Genomic DNA, 12,303 nt, shown 5'->3' on the forward strand with positions numbered 1-12,303 from the left:
AAGTCTCACACAGAATCTGGGTTGCCTCGGAGTATCGAGTGTCTCGGGGTGCAGAAATGAACCATTATGGCTGTAATTGAGGAGAGCGTCTGGTAGAGAGGGGGGAGGAGCGTCTCGCTGGAGATGGATTGGTTTCCAGGGGCAGCGAGTTCACGAACATCCACGACAACATCTAGACCTCCACCTTCTGTCCTGGAGCTACTTCAGCTTCGTATATAAACGGCACCACGACTACTTCCTTTCTTTATTTGATCCCTTTTATCCCTTTCAGGAAAAAGGGTTTTAAAACTGATCGTAGATGGGAATAGAGCGGTGCAGGAATGAGTCCTCGAAAGGACAAAAGGAGTTAGCATTGTAGCACTTCCTGTTCCTTCATCTGGAGGTTTTTCTGAATGTGTTATTAGTTGTTATCCTAAAATAAGGTCTGTGGTTAACTCAAGCTGAAGAGATTTTAACGTTTTGTTCTACGACATAAAATACGTCAGTAAAGGAAATTAGAAACGGAGGTTGCTAACAAGTGTCTGAATGAGACGACTAAACGTCATCACGCCCAACATTAGCCACCTTTAGCTTAGCGGTGGTGACGTGAAGTCATGTGACCGTGCTGTAGTTCCTTTATAGTCCAACATTAGCCACCTTTAGCTTAGCGGACGTGAAGTCATGTGACCGTGCTGTAGTTCCTTTATAGCCCAACATTAGCCACCTTTAGCTTAGCGGACGTGAAGTCATGTGACTGTGCTGTAATTCTTTTATAGCCCAACATTAGCCACCTTTAGCTTAGCGGACGTGAAGTCATGTGACCGTGCTGTAGTTCTTTTATAGCCCAACATTAGCCACCTTTAGCTTAGCGGTGGTGACGTGAAGTCATGTGACCGTGCTGTAGTTCCTTTATAGCCCAACATTAGCCCCCTTTAGCTTAGCGGTGGTGACGTGAAGTCATGTGACCGTGCTGTAGTTCCTTTATAGTCCAACATTAGCTACCTGTAGCTTAGCGGACGTGAAGTCATGTGACCGTGCTGTAGTTCCTTTATAGCCCAACATTAGCCACCTTTAGCTTAGCGGACGTGAAGTCATGTGACCGTGCTGTAGTTCCTTTATAGCCCAACATTAGCCACCTTTAGCTTAGCGGACGTGAAGTCATGTGACCTTGCTGTAATTCTTTTATAGCCCAACATTAGCCACCTTTAGCTTAGCGGACGTGAAGTCATGTGACCGTGCTGTAGTTCTTTTATAGCCCAACATTAGCCACCTTTAGCTTAGCGGTGGTGACGTGAAGTCATGTGACCGTGCTCTAGTTCCTTTATAGCCCAACATTAGCCCCCTTTAGCTTAGCGGTGGTGACGTGAAGTCATGTGACCGTGCTGTATTTCCTTTATAGCCCAACATTAGCCACCTTTAGCTTAGTGGATGTGAAGTCATGTAAAAAGCATGATGATACCGTATAATACAAATATTTAACTCAATTAGAGAGATAGCTATTCTGCTTACTTTTACATTTTGCTAATAATACTTATGTACTTCTACTTAAGTGGCATATTCGATGCAGTACTTTTACCCGTATCGGAGTATTTTAAGGCCATAATAGTTCTACTTTTACTTCAGTAAAGAATCTTCCACTACTGGTTCACATTCAGTTCCAATGCCATCCTTCAACATCTTGATTTGCAAAAATCTTTCTTCAACTCAGTAATAAATGACACATCAACGTCTCTGATCGTTTGTTAGTGTTTTTAATGCCACTGTACCGGCTCCAGTGGTAAATATGTATATTCTGAGCGTGTGAAAAATACTCACCAACCGAAGCATATGGCTCCACCATGTGTTACTTAATGAGAGATTTACTCACACAGACCGCTGAATGTGGGCTCGTTTAAGGAGGCAGAGCAGTGTTTGTGTGTGTTGCATGCAACTCGACTGCATAATAGAGGGGGGTTTGATCCCTGTGTAACCGCTCGCTGTAACCTTTTATATTCGTGGTGATGACTTCTGCAAAAAGAGAGCTGAGGACAGAAAATATCCTTGAAGTGTTGTTCAACTTTTGTCCTTGTTTGACTGTTTCAAGGCATAAAGTGTAAATCCTACGTTATTAACTTTATTCCAACTTCTAACCGCTCTTCTTTTTGGCCTTTATGGTCAATACACCCTTTTTTATAGTAAGTTAAATAGGCCTGTTAATGCTTTTTGAGGTTTTCCCGTTAGTGTGTTATTTAGGTTTCTGTGCATGTAAATGGTCTGCAAAGGCTAAAATCCCTGTGTTGGGCTATAAAGGAACCACAGCACGGTCACATGACTTCACGTCACCACCGCTAAGCTAAAGGAGGCTAATGTTGGGCTATAAAGGAACTACAGCATGGTCACATGACTTCACGTCTCCACCGCTAAGCTAAAGGAGGCTAATGTTGGGCTATAAAGGAACTACAGCACGGTCACATGACTTCATGTCACCACCGCTAAGCTAAAGGAGGCTAATGTTGGGCTATAAAGGAACTACAGCACGGTCACATGACTTCACGTCACCACCGCTAAGCTAAAGGTGGCTAAGGTTGGGCTTGATGGCGTTTAGTCGTCTCATTTAGCAACCTCCGTTTTTAAATTAATCTGTGGGATATTTACTTACTGACGTATTTAATGTCGTAGGACCACAGATCTCATTTCAAGCTTACAACCAAAAACCCATTCTGAAAACCATTGACTCTGACACGGACAGGAAAAAATGTTAACTCATTCCTGGGTTTTAGGACTCATTCCTGCACCGCTCTATATGGAAGTCAACACACCTTCCTAAAAAAAAGAAAGTAAAAAGGTGTTGTGTTTCATCGTGTATCCACATTGAATGCTGGTTCCCCCCCCCCCCCCCCCTGATGACGGGAGGTTACAGTTTCATGTTGTGCATACTCTCCTGACCGCACGCCCCCCCCCCCCTTGGCCGTGTGCAGTAATTGGCCACACAGCGCCCAGATCTCTTTGTTTCTGCAGAGTCTTGCGGTAGACATGCACAAGCGGCAGGCCTCGTAAATCTGTGGCACTCGGATGCAGGAATCTCCTCCACAATGACTTCACTCCCGCCCAAATCCCCGCCGTACTCCCAAACAGAGCCAATAACTTTATTTCATGACTTTTATGTGCTATGTGTATCGCTGTGTGACAGAGACGTTTCTGTTTCCTCACACAGAAAACCCCAATGTAGTATTTTGATGTTGCGCAGGCTGTGATTATGTCTGTTTGCTGCTTTTCTGCTGTTTGGCTTGGACTCGCTTCACTGGCTCTGCTGCTTCAGTTGTGGGTTTCCACGCCGGGTCAAATCTGGTTCAGTAAATAAATAGTCTTAACTTTACGGCCTGTGATGAGATAATGCGCCGATTCAAACGCCTGCACGTGAATGTAAGTATATAATCCAGAGCAAACTCTAGCCTTTAATGCACGAGATTTAAGAGCTGAAATCCTCACATCAGGGACCAAACTGGATCTTTTGATTTGTGCATTACATAACCCACTGGATTATATACATTTAAACAAAGTCGAATCATGCACACATCGTGAAGAACAGAAGGTTTTGCAGATCTCACTTTTTATACATCAGCTTATATATATTTGTTTTTGCCTTGCAGCTGTTATACGTGTTAGGGTTCCATAACATGTACGGACAGGTCAGTAAACGCATCTTAACTCAGTAATACCATTTAGTAGCAGATTGGCAGTGGTGTAAAGTACATTTACTCAAGTACTGTACTTAAGTACAATTTAGAGGTATTGAGTATTTTAATTGTATGCTACTGTGTACTTCTATTCCACTACATGTATTTAATACCTTCAGTTACTTCACAGATGAAGGATGTGAAATATAACCAAGTGTTGAATCAGACTTTAGTTCCACCTGGAGTAAATCCACCAGCTACCCTGCAGTATACAAAGTACTTCAAACTAGCTGCACCTTTACCAGCTTTGAGAACACTTTCATGATCAATCATTATAAAACACATCATATATATTATTCTGAAATGGACCAATCTGCACAACGACTACTTTTACTGTCTTTCACTATATTTTGATGATAATACTTTTCTACTTTTACTTGAGGAACATTTTGAATGCAGGACTTTTACTGTAACAGAGTATTCCTACACTCTGGTACTTCTACTTTTACTCAAGTACAAGATCTGAGTACTTCTACTTTTACTCAAGTACAAGACCTGAGTACTTCTACTTTTACTCAAGTACAAGACCTGAGTACTTCTACTTTTACTCAAGTACAAGACCTGAGTACTTCTACTTTTACTAAAATACATGATCTGAGTACTTCTACTTTTACTCAAGTACAAGACCTGAGTACTTCTACTTTTACTCAAGTACAAGACCTGAGTACTTCTACTTTTACTCAAGAACAAGATCTGAGTACTTCTACTTTTACTCAAGTACAAGACCTGAGTACTTCTACTTTTACTCAAGTACAAGACCTGAGTACTTCTACTTTTACTCAAGTACAAGACCTGAGTACTTCTACTTTTACTCAAGTACAAGACCTGAGTACTTCTACCCCTTCTCTCTAAATATGAATTTGAAAGTCACACGCCTTCTGAATAAATGCGCGTAAAAATGAAATGCCGCCTTTTTGCAGAAGTCGTTGGAAAGAGGAGAGCGATATATTAAAAAAAGTCCTTCCGAGCTGAGCCGAGGGGAGGGAGATAAACTTTGTTCCCTGAAAGTTTGTGCAAGCTTTCACTTTCTAGGCGGGGTTTCAGCAGCATGGAGTGAGAAACGGAGAGCGATGCAGCAGCAGCAGCTTCCATCCAATAATAAGCTCTCACATTTCCACAAATAACCATGTACTCCCCGTACTGCCTGACACAGGTAAACTCTTCTTTCCTTGTTGGGGGGCAGCTTGTATGGTGGGGGGGTTTATTCGCGTTTTGCTGCCTGTGTGTTTCTGCATGTTTCGCTGCTGCGTCTTTTCTCCAACTTCTCCTCCGAGCGTCTCTGCAACTTTTCCGGTGCGCACATGGGGGTTTTTGGAGAGAAAATGGCGCTTCTCCCGAAATGTATTTCATATAAAACAGGAGGAAGAGGAGGGGGAGGCGGTGTGGGAGGAAGAGGAGGGGGGAGACAGAATGTGCAGCGGAGGTTTTGGGAAAGTTCGGCCGGGCTGCAGGAGTGTTTTCCCGGGGAGAGGAGCCGTCTTCAGAGGCTTCATGTGGAGCTGAGAGACTGTGTGTGTGTGTGTGTGTGTGTGCGCGTGCGTGCGTGCGTTGGTGTGTGATTATGAACTCTGCATCTGCTGATTTTTATCGTTGTTGCAAGTTTTTGCACTTGAATGCAACACGTGTATTTTTATATTTCTGTCTTTTTATTCTTACATAATCAGCTACATGTAAACACACTGTACAAAATACCTCCGCTAACCTGCACCTCTTTTTGCAATTTATAATTTATAACAAAAAGTGCTTCCAGTTATTTCAAAAAATGACTTTGGAGGGTGTGTGTGTGTTGGAGTGTGTGTGTGTGTGTGATCATAAACTCTGCATCTGCTGTTTTTATCTGGAGCTTTGTTACACATTTTGGCACTTGAATGCAACACGTCTTTTAGGTTGATTTTATATTTCTTTATTTCTCGCTATTTATTCTCCTCTTACATCTTGCAGTGCTTCCTCTCACATGCACCTCATTTTGACATTTATATTAAAAAGTGCCATTTATTTTGACAGAGATGGTTGCACCTGCATCGTATTTAACACATGTTGAAGTTGTGGAGGAAATGTCTGCAATTTCCCCCACATTTTATATCAGTTTGAACTTTTGTAGCTGTATTTTTGTTGAATGTTTTTGCACTTGAATGCATCACGTCTTTCAGGTTGATTTTATATGTTTATATTTCTGTCTATTTATTCCTAGATTATCACCAGCTTCTTTTACATTTAAACCTACTTCACAAAATACTTATTTTGCGTAAAACTGCTTCGTTTTTTTAATCATAGCTCCAGAATTGTCCTCTTCGTTGCGGCTGTGGAGAAAAGTCTGCAAATTCCCCCAAATATGAAATCAGTAAGAGCTTGTTCTTAGTGTAATTCAGGGTGGTTATATTCGTGCATCTGTAATACATGTTTGAATATAAATTGCTTTATGTTTGATCTGCTTTTAAAACCTATATTTGTATCATTATAATAACATTTAAACACCACAGTGTGAGAGAAGAACCTGCCAGGCCGCTTCCAGAACTTTCCCCACAGCTTTTCTTTGTTTCAGAATATAACGCCTAACAGCCTCTCTCACACTTTATGAAACCCTACTTTTAATAAGTACTACAGATTTCCCATCATCCCTTCTGTTCTGCACACAAAGCCTGTTTTTCCCGGAGCTTTCTGAGCCCGGTGGATCTGTCCTCTGTGTTTCCCTCGCTGGCTCTCAGGCCTCTGTTGACGTGTAACTCGCTCAGGTTTTATTAAAGCACTTTTCCTCTGTGACGATGTGAGGATGTTCTCGGCTCCTGTCTGCTTTCCATTTCAAAAACTTTAGCAGCCAAAGAAATCATAGCGTGGTCCTCACGCTGACACCGGGGGATTTATTGTTCTCCCTTAATTCTTCACTTTATTGGAGAATCTATTAAAGGGCACTAAGTGTGTTGACTTTAGAGCCAGGGTTTAAGTTAAAGACAATAGAAGCACAGCAGCGCGGCCTGTGCATGAGAATATGTGTTTCATGTCTTTGCGTTTCCAGACAAGCCTTTAGAAATGAGTGCAGGGGGAGATTTAATATGTTCCTTTATTTCTTCACTTTATTGAAGCAATAATTATAGGGTGTTCTGACGCTCGGGTTAAGACCTCGAGTTGAACTTATCACCTGCAGAAGACGGGAGCAGAGATGTGTGCTTTTCACTTTGTCTCTGCGTTCTCTGTCCTCGCATCTCCAACAAAGCCTTTAGAGACGACACAAGATGTATTTGATTCCCTTCATTCTTCACTTCATTGTAGAAACTATTGTAAGTGCCGACTTAAAACCCAAACGGCAGAAAATAGAATCACAGATGTGCGGCGATGCCTCTAAATGTGTGTCTCGTACTCCGTTTGTCTGAGTCTTGCATCCTTGTCATTCTGAATAGAAGCCTTGTTTTAAATAAATTACTCACAAAATGTTTAGAGGATACCAAGTGTGTTGACTTAAGACCTTGAGATTGACTTAAATCCAGCAGAAAATAGAAGCACAGATGTGAAATAACAATGTGTTTATGATACTCGCTTTTTCACTGGGTTTTCCCCTCGTTGCATTTACAAATAGTCCTGTAGAAATGTGTAGACGGAGATTTATTCTTCACTTTATTGAAGAAACTATTATAGGGTACTAACAAGGTTTAACTTGGAGACAGCAGAAAATAGAAACACAGATGTCCAGTGTTGCTTATAAATGAGAATGTGTGTGTGTGTGTGTGTGTGTGTGTGATGGTCACTTCTCCTCAGTTTTCTCTCCTTGCGTTTCCAGTCTTTGGAGATGATTATTATACACCATTAATTCCTCATGTTATTGGAGAAACTATAATTAGCTACGAATACGGTTGACTTGAGACCTTGAGTTTAACTTAGAACCTGCTGAAAATAGAAGCACAGATGTGTAGCGTTGCCTGTAAGTGAGAAAATGTGTTTTACGTCCTTCCAAACAAGCATGCAGAGAGGGGAACAACAAATTATTTGATTCCTTTATTCTTCACTTTATTGATAGGGCACTAAGTGTGCTGACTTAAAGCCTTATATATGACTTAAAACCGGCTGACAATAGAAACACAGATGTCCAGTGTTGCTTATGAATGAGAATGTGTGTGTGTGTGTGATGGTCACTTCTCCTCAGTTTTCTCTCCTTGCGTTTCCAGTCTTTGGAGATGATTATTATACACCATTAATTCCTCATGTTATTGGAGAAACTATAATTAGATACGAATACGGTTGACTTGAGACCTTGAGTTTAACTTAGAACCTGCTGAAAATAGAAGCACAGATGTGTAGCGTTGCCTGTAAATGAGAATATGTGTGTTTCTCTGAGTTTGACGTCCTTTCATTTCCAAACATAGAGGGGGAGGAGACGCTATAACGGGCGCTAAGTGTGTTGACTTAAGGCCCACGATATGACTTTAAAACAGCGGGAAATAGAAGCCCAGATGTGCCGCGCTGCCTGTAAACAAGAATGTGTGTTTACTCACTCCTCCCGCCTTTAGAGATGATGACTTTATCTGTAATTGATAAAAAATCCTGTCACAGCAGATAATCTCCGAACAAAAGGAGCTTTTATTTAACTACATAAATGTCCCCTCAATTAAAACTAATTGACAACAGAAGCTCACACAGCGTAATGCAGTACACATGCAGCACATGATGCTAACTCGCGGCGTGCCATCAGACTCTGTTTACCCTGTGTTTGTTTCTCTACCTTATGTGTTGTGCACAGAAGAAACAACTTCACACACACACACACACACACACACACACACACACACACACACACACACACACACACACACACACACACACACACAGCAGTCCCTTGCAGATGGAGAGGCACATTTTGTTTATTCAATTGCTGTTAATAATTAAGAATTCGAGCTTGGACCTCGGAAATGGCAGCAATAGTAAACATTTGAATGAATTATTAACTGTGATTTAAAGAAAAGAAGAAGGAGCGGCATGGCTGGAGAACGCTGCGTGTGGGTGTGTGTGTGTGTTTCGTGCTGATCTAATTTAGAGATACAAAATCCCATCTATATTTAGGACTTTATAATGTAATATATCTTCTTAAAGTTGTGTCGAGATGTTTTGCTGCCCTGTCTCATAATTCATAATTTCCCATTCATTCTTTTTAAATGGAGCCAATTTCCTGCCATTAATTTCATTTTTTTTTTGTCCGTATTTGTTGCTTTCCCAGCACAAATCTGCCACCTTTTAAAACATTTTTTTTATTATTTTATTGTATTTTTAGAATTGTCAGACCTGGTGATGTGTAAATCTCAGATGTTGTTAACTGATTCCTTCCCTCTCCCCCTGTGCTGCTGGACCTGAACCTGCTCCTCGCCTTTTACCCTCTCAACTAAAGTATTACCCTACTCACCTTCTAAACAATGCCTTAGTGGTAAGTCCCATTTAGTCCCTCTTTATCAAGCATTAGGTGTCTGTGTTTCTGATGGGAGAGGATGAGGGCCACGTGGGAAAATATGTTTGAGATCTGATCAAAAGTGATTTTTTTTTTTTGTTGAGAAAAGTCAACATTTTGAGAAAAAAAAATCTGAATTGTGAAAAAAAGTCAGAAATACAAAAAGTGAAAATGTTAAGAATGAGTCAGAATTATTAGAAAAAGTAAACATTTTGAAAAAAAAGTCGTAATTCTTAAAAGAAAATCTGTACACTAAGAAATAGTCAAGTTTCTGAGAAAGTCAAGATTTTGAGAAAAGTTAACAATTTCAGAAAAAGTCAAAATTGTGAGAAAAGTCTGAATTTTGTGAAAAAGTCAAAATTCTGAAAAAAAGTCCAAAAGAAAAGTCAATATTTTGTGAAAAAGCAATTTTCTTTTTTTCAAAGTCAACATTTTGTGAAAAAATTCTAAATTGTGAGGAAAAAGTTAAAATAAAAAAAAGTCAAGATTTTGTGAAAAAATTCTAAAGATTTTGAGAAAAATTCAGAATTTTGTGAAAAAGTCTAAATTGTGAGGAAAAGTCTAAAAAAAGTCTGAATTTTGGGAAAAAGTCAAAATTCTGAAAAAAAACAAAAGTCAACATTTGGTGAAACATTTTAAGGAAAAGGAAAATTTTTGAGAAAAATCAGTTTTGAGAAAAAGTCAAAATGTGGAGAAAAGTTAAAATGATTGTTTCCCTTAGAATTCTGTGATTTAAAAAAGAGTTATTTTACATCTCAGTATTTTGACTTTTTCTTAAAAACCTTGACTTTGTTTCCTCAGAACTCTCTTCTGGTCAGATCTCAAACACATGTCCCATTTGGCCCTCATCCTCTTCCGTAGTTTCTATATATTCCAGAAAATGTTTTTTTTTTTGCAGCTGGAGGTTTTACAGGTCCGTGTAACTTTCTTCACACTCTATGAAAAGTTGTGTGTGTGTGTGTTTTTGTTGGCGATTACAGACCTCGTGTTAATGTGTGCACAGGAACATATCTGGAGCAGAGAAAGACATATTATGTTACAAGCTATATTTAATGTGGTATTTGAATTTACCGTAACTAAAAACATCCATTTTGAAATAGCAGTTACCAGTTGACTTTTTTACAATTTTACATTTTCCCGTGGTGCTTTCTCTGTCCGTCAGGAGTCACCTCAGCCTCGAGGTCAGCGCCTTATTTCTCTTTCCTCTAATTTCTCTTTCCGTCTGCAGCCTTTCTTTATCGGCTCGAGAGGATGTATTATATTTGTCCTGACGTCACCGCCGAGCGTTATCAGCCGCTATCAGAGCGCTGTGTTTTCAGAGAAAACATCAAAGCATGAGCTAGTTTGTTTTAACATGAAAATCCCATTTAATGAATGTAATCAATATCAGGACTTTGAGGCATTAACTTACATTTATTCGGACCCCCTCCCAGCTCCCCTCTTCTTCTCTTCCTGCAAAGTGAGTAGAGACAGCTGCTCCGAGGATTAGAATCTGATGGAACCACAGTCTGAATAAACAGAAAATGTTGGATTTTTCACAATAAAAGACCCGTTTCGTGTCTTCATGCCAATTAGGCCCGTCACTGGTTATCGCTGGAAGCCAATTTCCAGGCGGCCGTGCCTCACCTTTGTCCTGTAACTGAATCATTTTCAAGCCGCAGTTTCATGCTAAATGAAAGTGCAGAAACATTTCTCAGCGAAAGACGTGGGCTTTGCACACATACGTCTATACAGCTCAAACGGCCAAAAGGAGTGTGTGGATCACAGCCACTCTGCTTTTGGACGGCACACAGAGAAATGAAGTCATAGCGCTCTTGATTGACAGGTATAGGCAGATCCATTGTTCCCTGTTGTAACTGAGTGTGTAAGAAAGGGAGTCGGGGGGTGAAACCGGAGGAGTCCCCCCCCGATCAGCAGCAGGTCACGATGCCAGACGTTAGCCGGGGACACCGTGTTCCTTTTTACTAATTCATCCAATCACGGAGCCAGTTACAGGCCGATCCACCGGCCGATCCACCGCCCGATCCACCGGCCGATCCACCGGCCGATCCACCGCGAAAACGGACATCATTAAAAAACACTCTGGATTGTGAACCTTGAACTCTTTGCATGGCAACATTTTAAGGCAACATTTCCGCGTTAAAATATCTAAAACCAACGATACCATTGTATTTAATTTTGTTAGGGTTAGTTCACTAACAAATCTTCCAACCATTTTCAAACAGAGAAATCTGTCATTTTTTCCAATGTAATGTTCTGTTTTATTTGTTCGGCGACTTCTTTGAGTCCGTCATTGTTATTTTTTTTGTTGCCAAAAGCTTTCATTGTTGACTTTTTATCAATTTTTGCCTTTTAAGTTCTTGATTCTTGGAGCTTTATTGTCGTTTTTAACTATTTATTTGACCCGAATGAAGGATTTTAGGGGTTTATAGAAACAAGCTATGCAAGCGTTAGCGGTTAGCTTGCAGCGGCTTTTTTCTTGTGTCCAACAAACTGTGTTTTTAGTGTGAATCTGCTTGATTCTTTGTTTTCACCGGTTTAATTACCTGGTCGGTTTGGTTTCACGAGAACAAGACCTCTTCGAATAATATGGCAACTGGTTAAAAACGTTCTGAACGATGAAATGCTAACGCTAATGGGCGCTAACTGTGTATTGATTGAGAGGCCCAGTTGCAGGAAAGTGGATATTGTGCGGTAACAGTGGCATTGTGTGTGTTTCTGCCCTCCTTTCATTGGCACCAGCAGCTTGAAACAACAAGGTAGCCCTGCTAACAACCCAGAGCCTAAAATGTGAGCTTTAAAACGGGTACGATATTTGCATTCACAGCAAGAGGCGTCTCTGTGATGAACGTCTTTGTCAGTGATATAAATTATCTGCGTTTTATTATCAGCTGTTGACTGGGGGGGCCATCGTGCGTCAGCAGGAGCGAATTTACAGCATTTTCTTTTTTTGCAAAGAGACATTTCCAAGCTCTCTTTGGTGGCGAAACACAAAGACGAGATGAGCTGCGTGTTGGCAGCCGGCGGTATAGATTTTAAATTAAGTAGCATGTAGTTTTTATCTCGCGCCGCATGCAGAGAGAGAGGCAGAATCTGCACAGCTGTCCCAGCATCCGTGGAGAATGGATTCCTGCTGCTGGTGCCATGGGAGGCTCCCGCCAACAAGAACGGGAGGATATC

At 40.8% G+C, this 12,303-nt stretch overlaps 1 protein-coding gene across 1 annotated transcript; it reads left to right on the forward strand.

Moving 5' to 3' along the window:
- Nucleotides 1-4,664: 4,664 nt before the first annotated feature.
- Nucleotides 4,665-9,102, forward strand: LOC117551244 (nuclear factor 1 X-type-like; the record flags this gene model as incomplete). Its single annotated transcript, XM_034224021.1, is given in 2 exon segments — nucleotides 4,665-4,848; nucleotides 9,067-9,102. Coding segments are annotated over 2 exon segments (63 nt in total), but the record flags the coding sequence as incomplete, so codon positions are not given.
- Nucleotides 9,103-12,303: the final 3,201 nt, after the last annotated feature.

This window comes from Gymnodraco acuticeps, unplaced genomic scaffold (genome assembly GCF_902827175.1).
Source record: "Gymnodraco acuticeps unplaced genomic scaffold, fGymAcu1.1, whole genome shotgun sequence".
NCBI lineage: Eukaryota > Metazoa > Chordata > Actinopteri > Perciformes > Bathydraconidae > Gymnodraco > Gymnodraco acuticeps.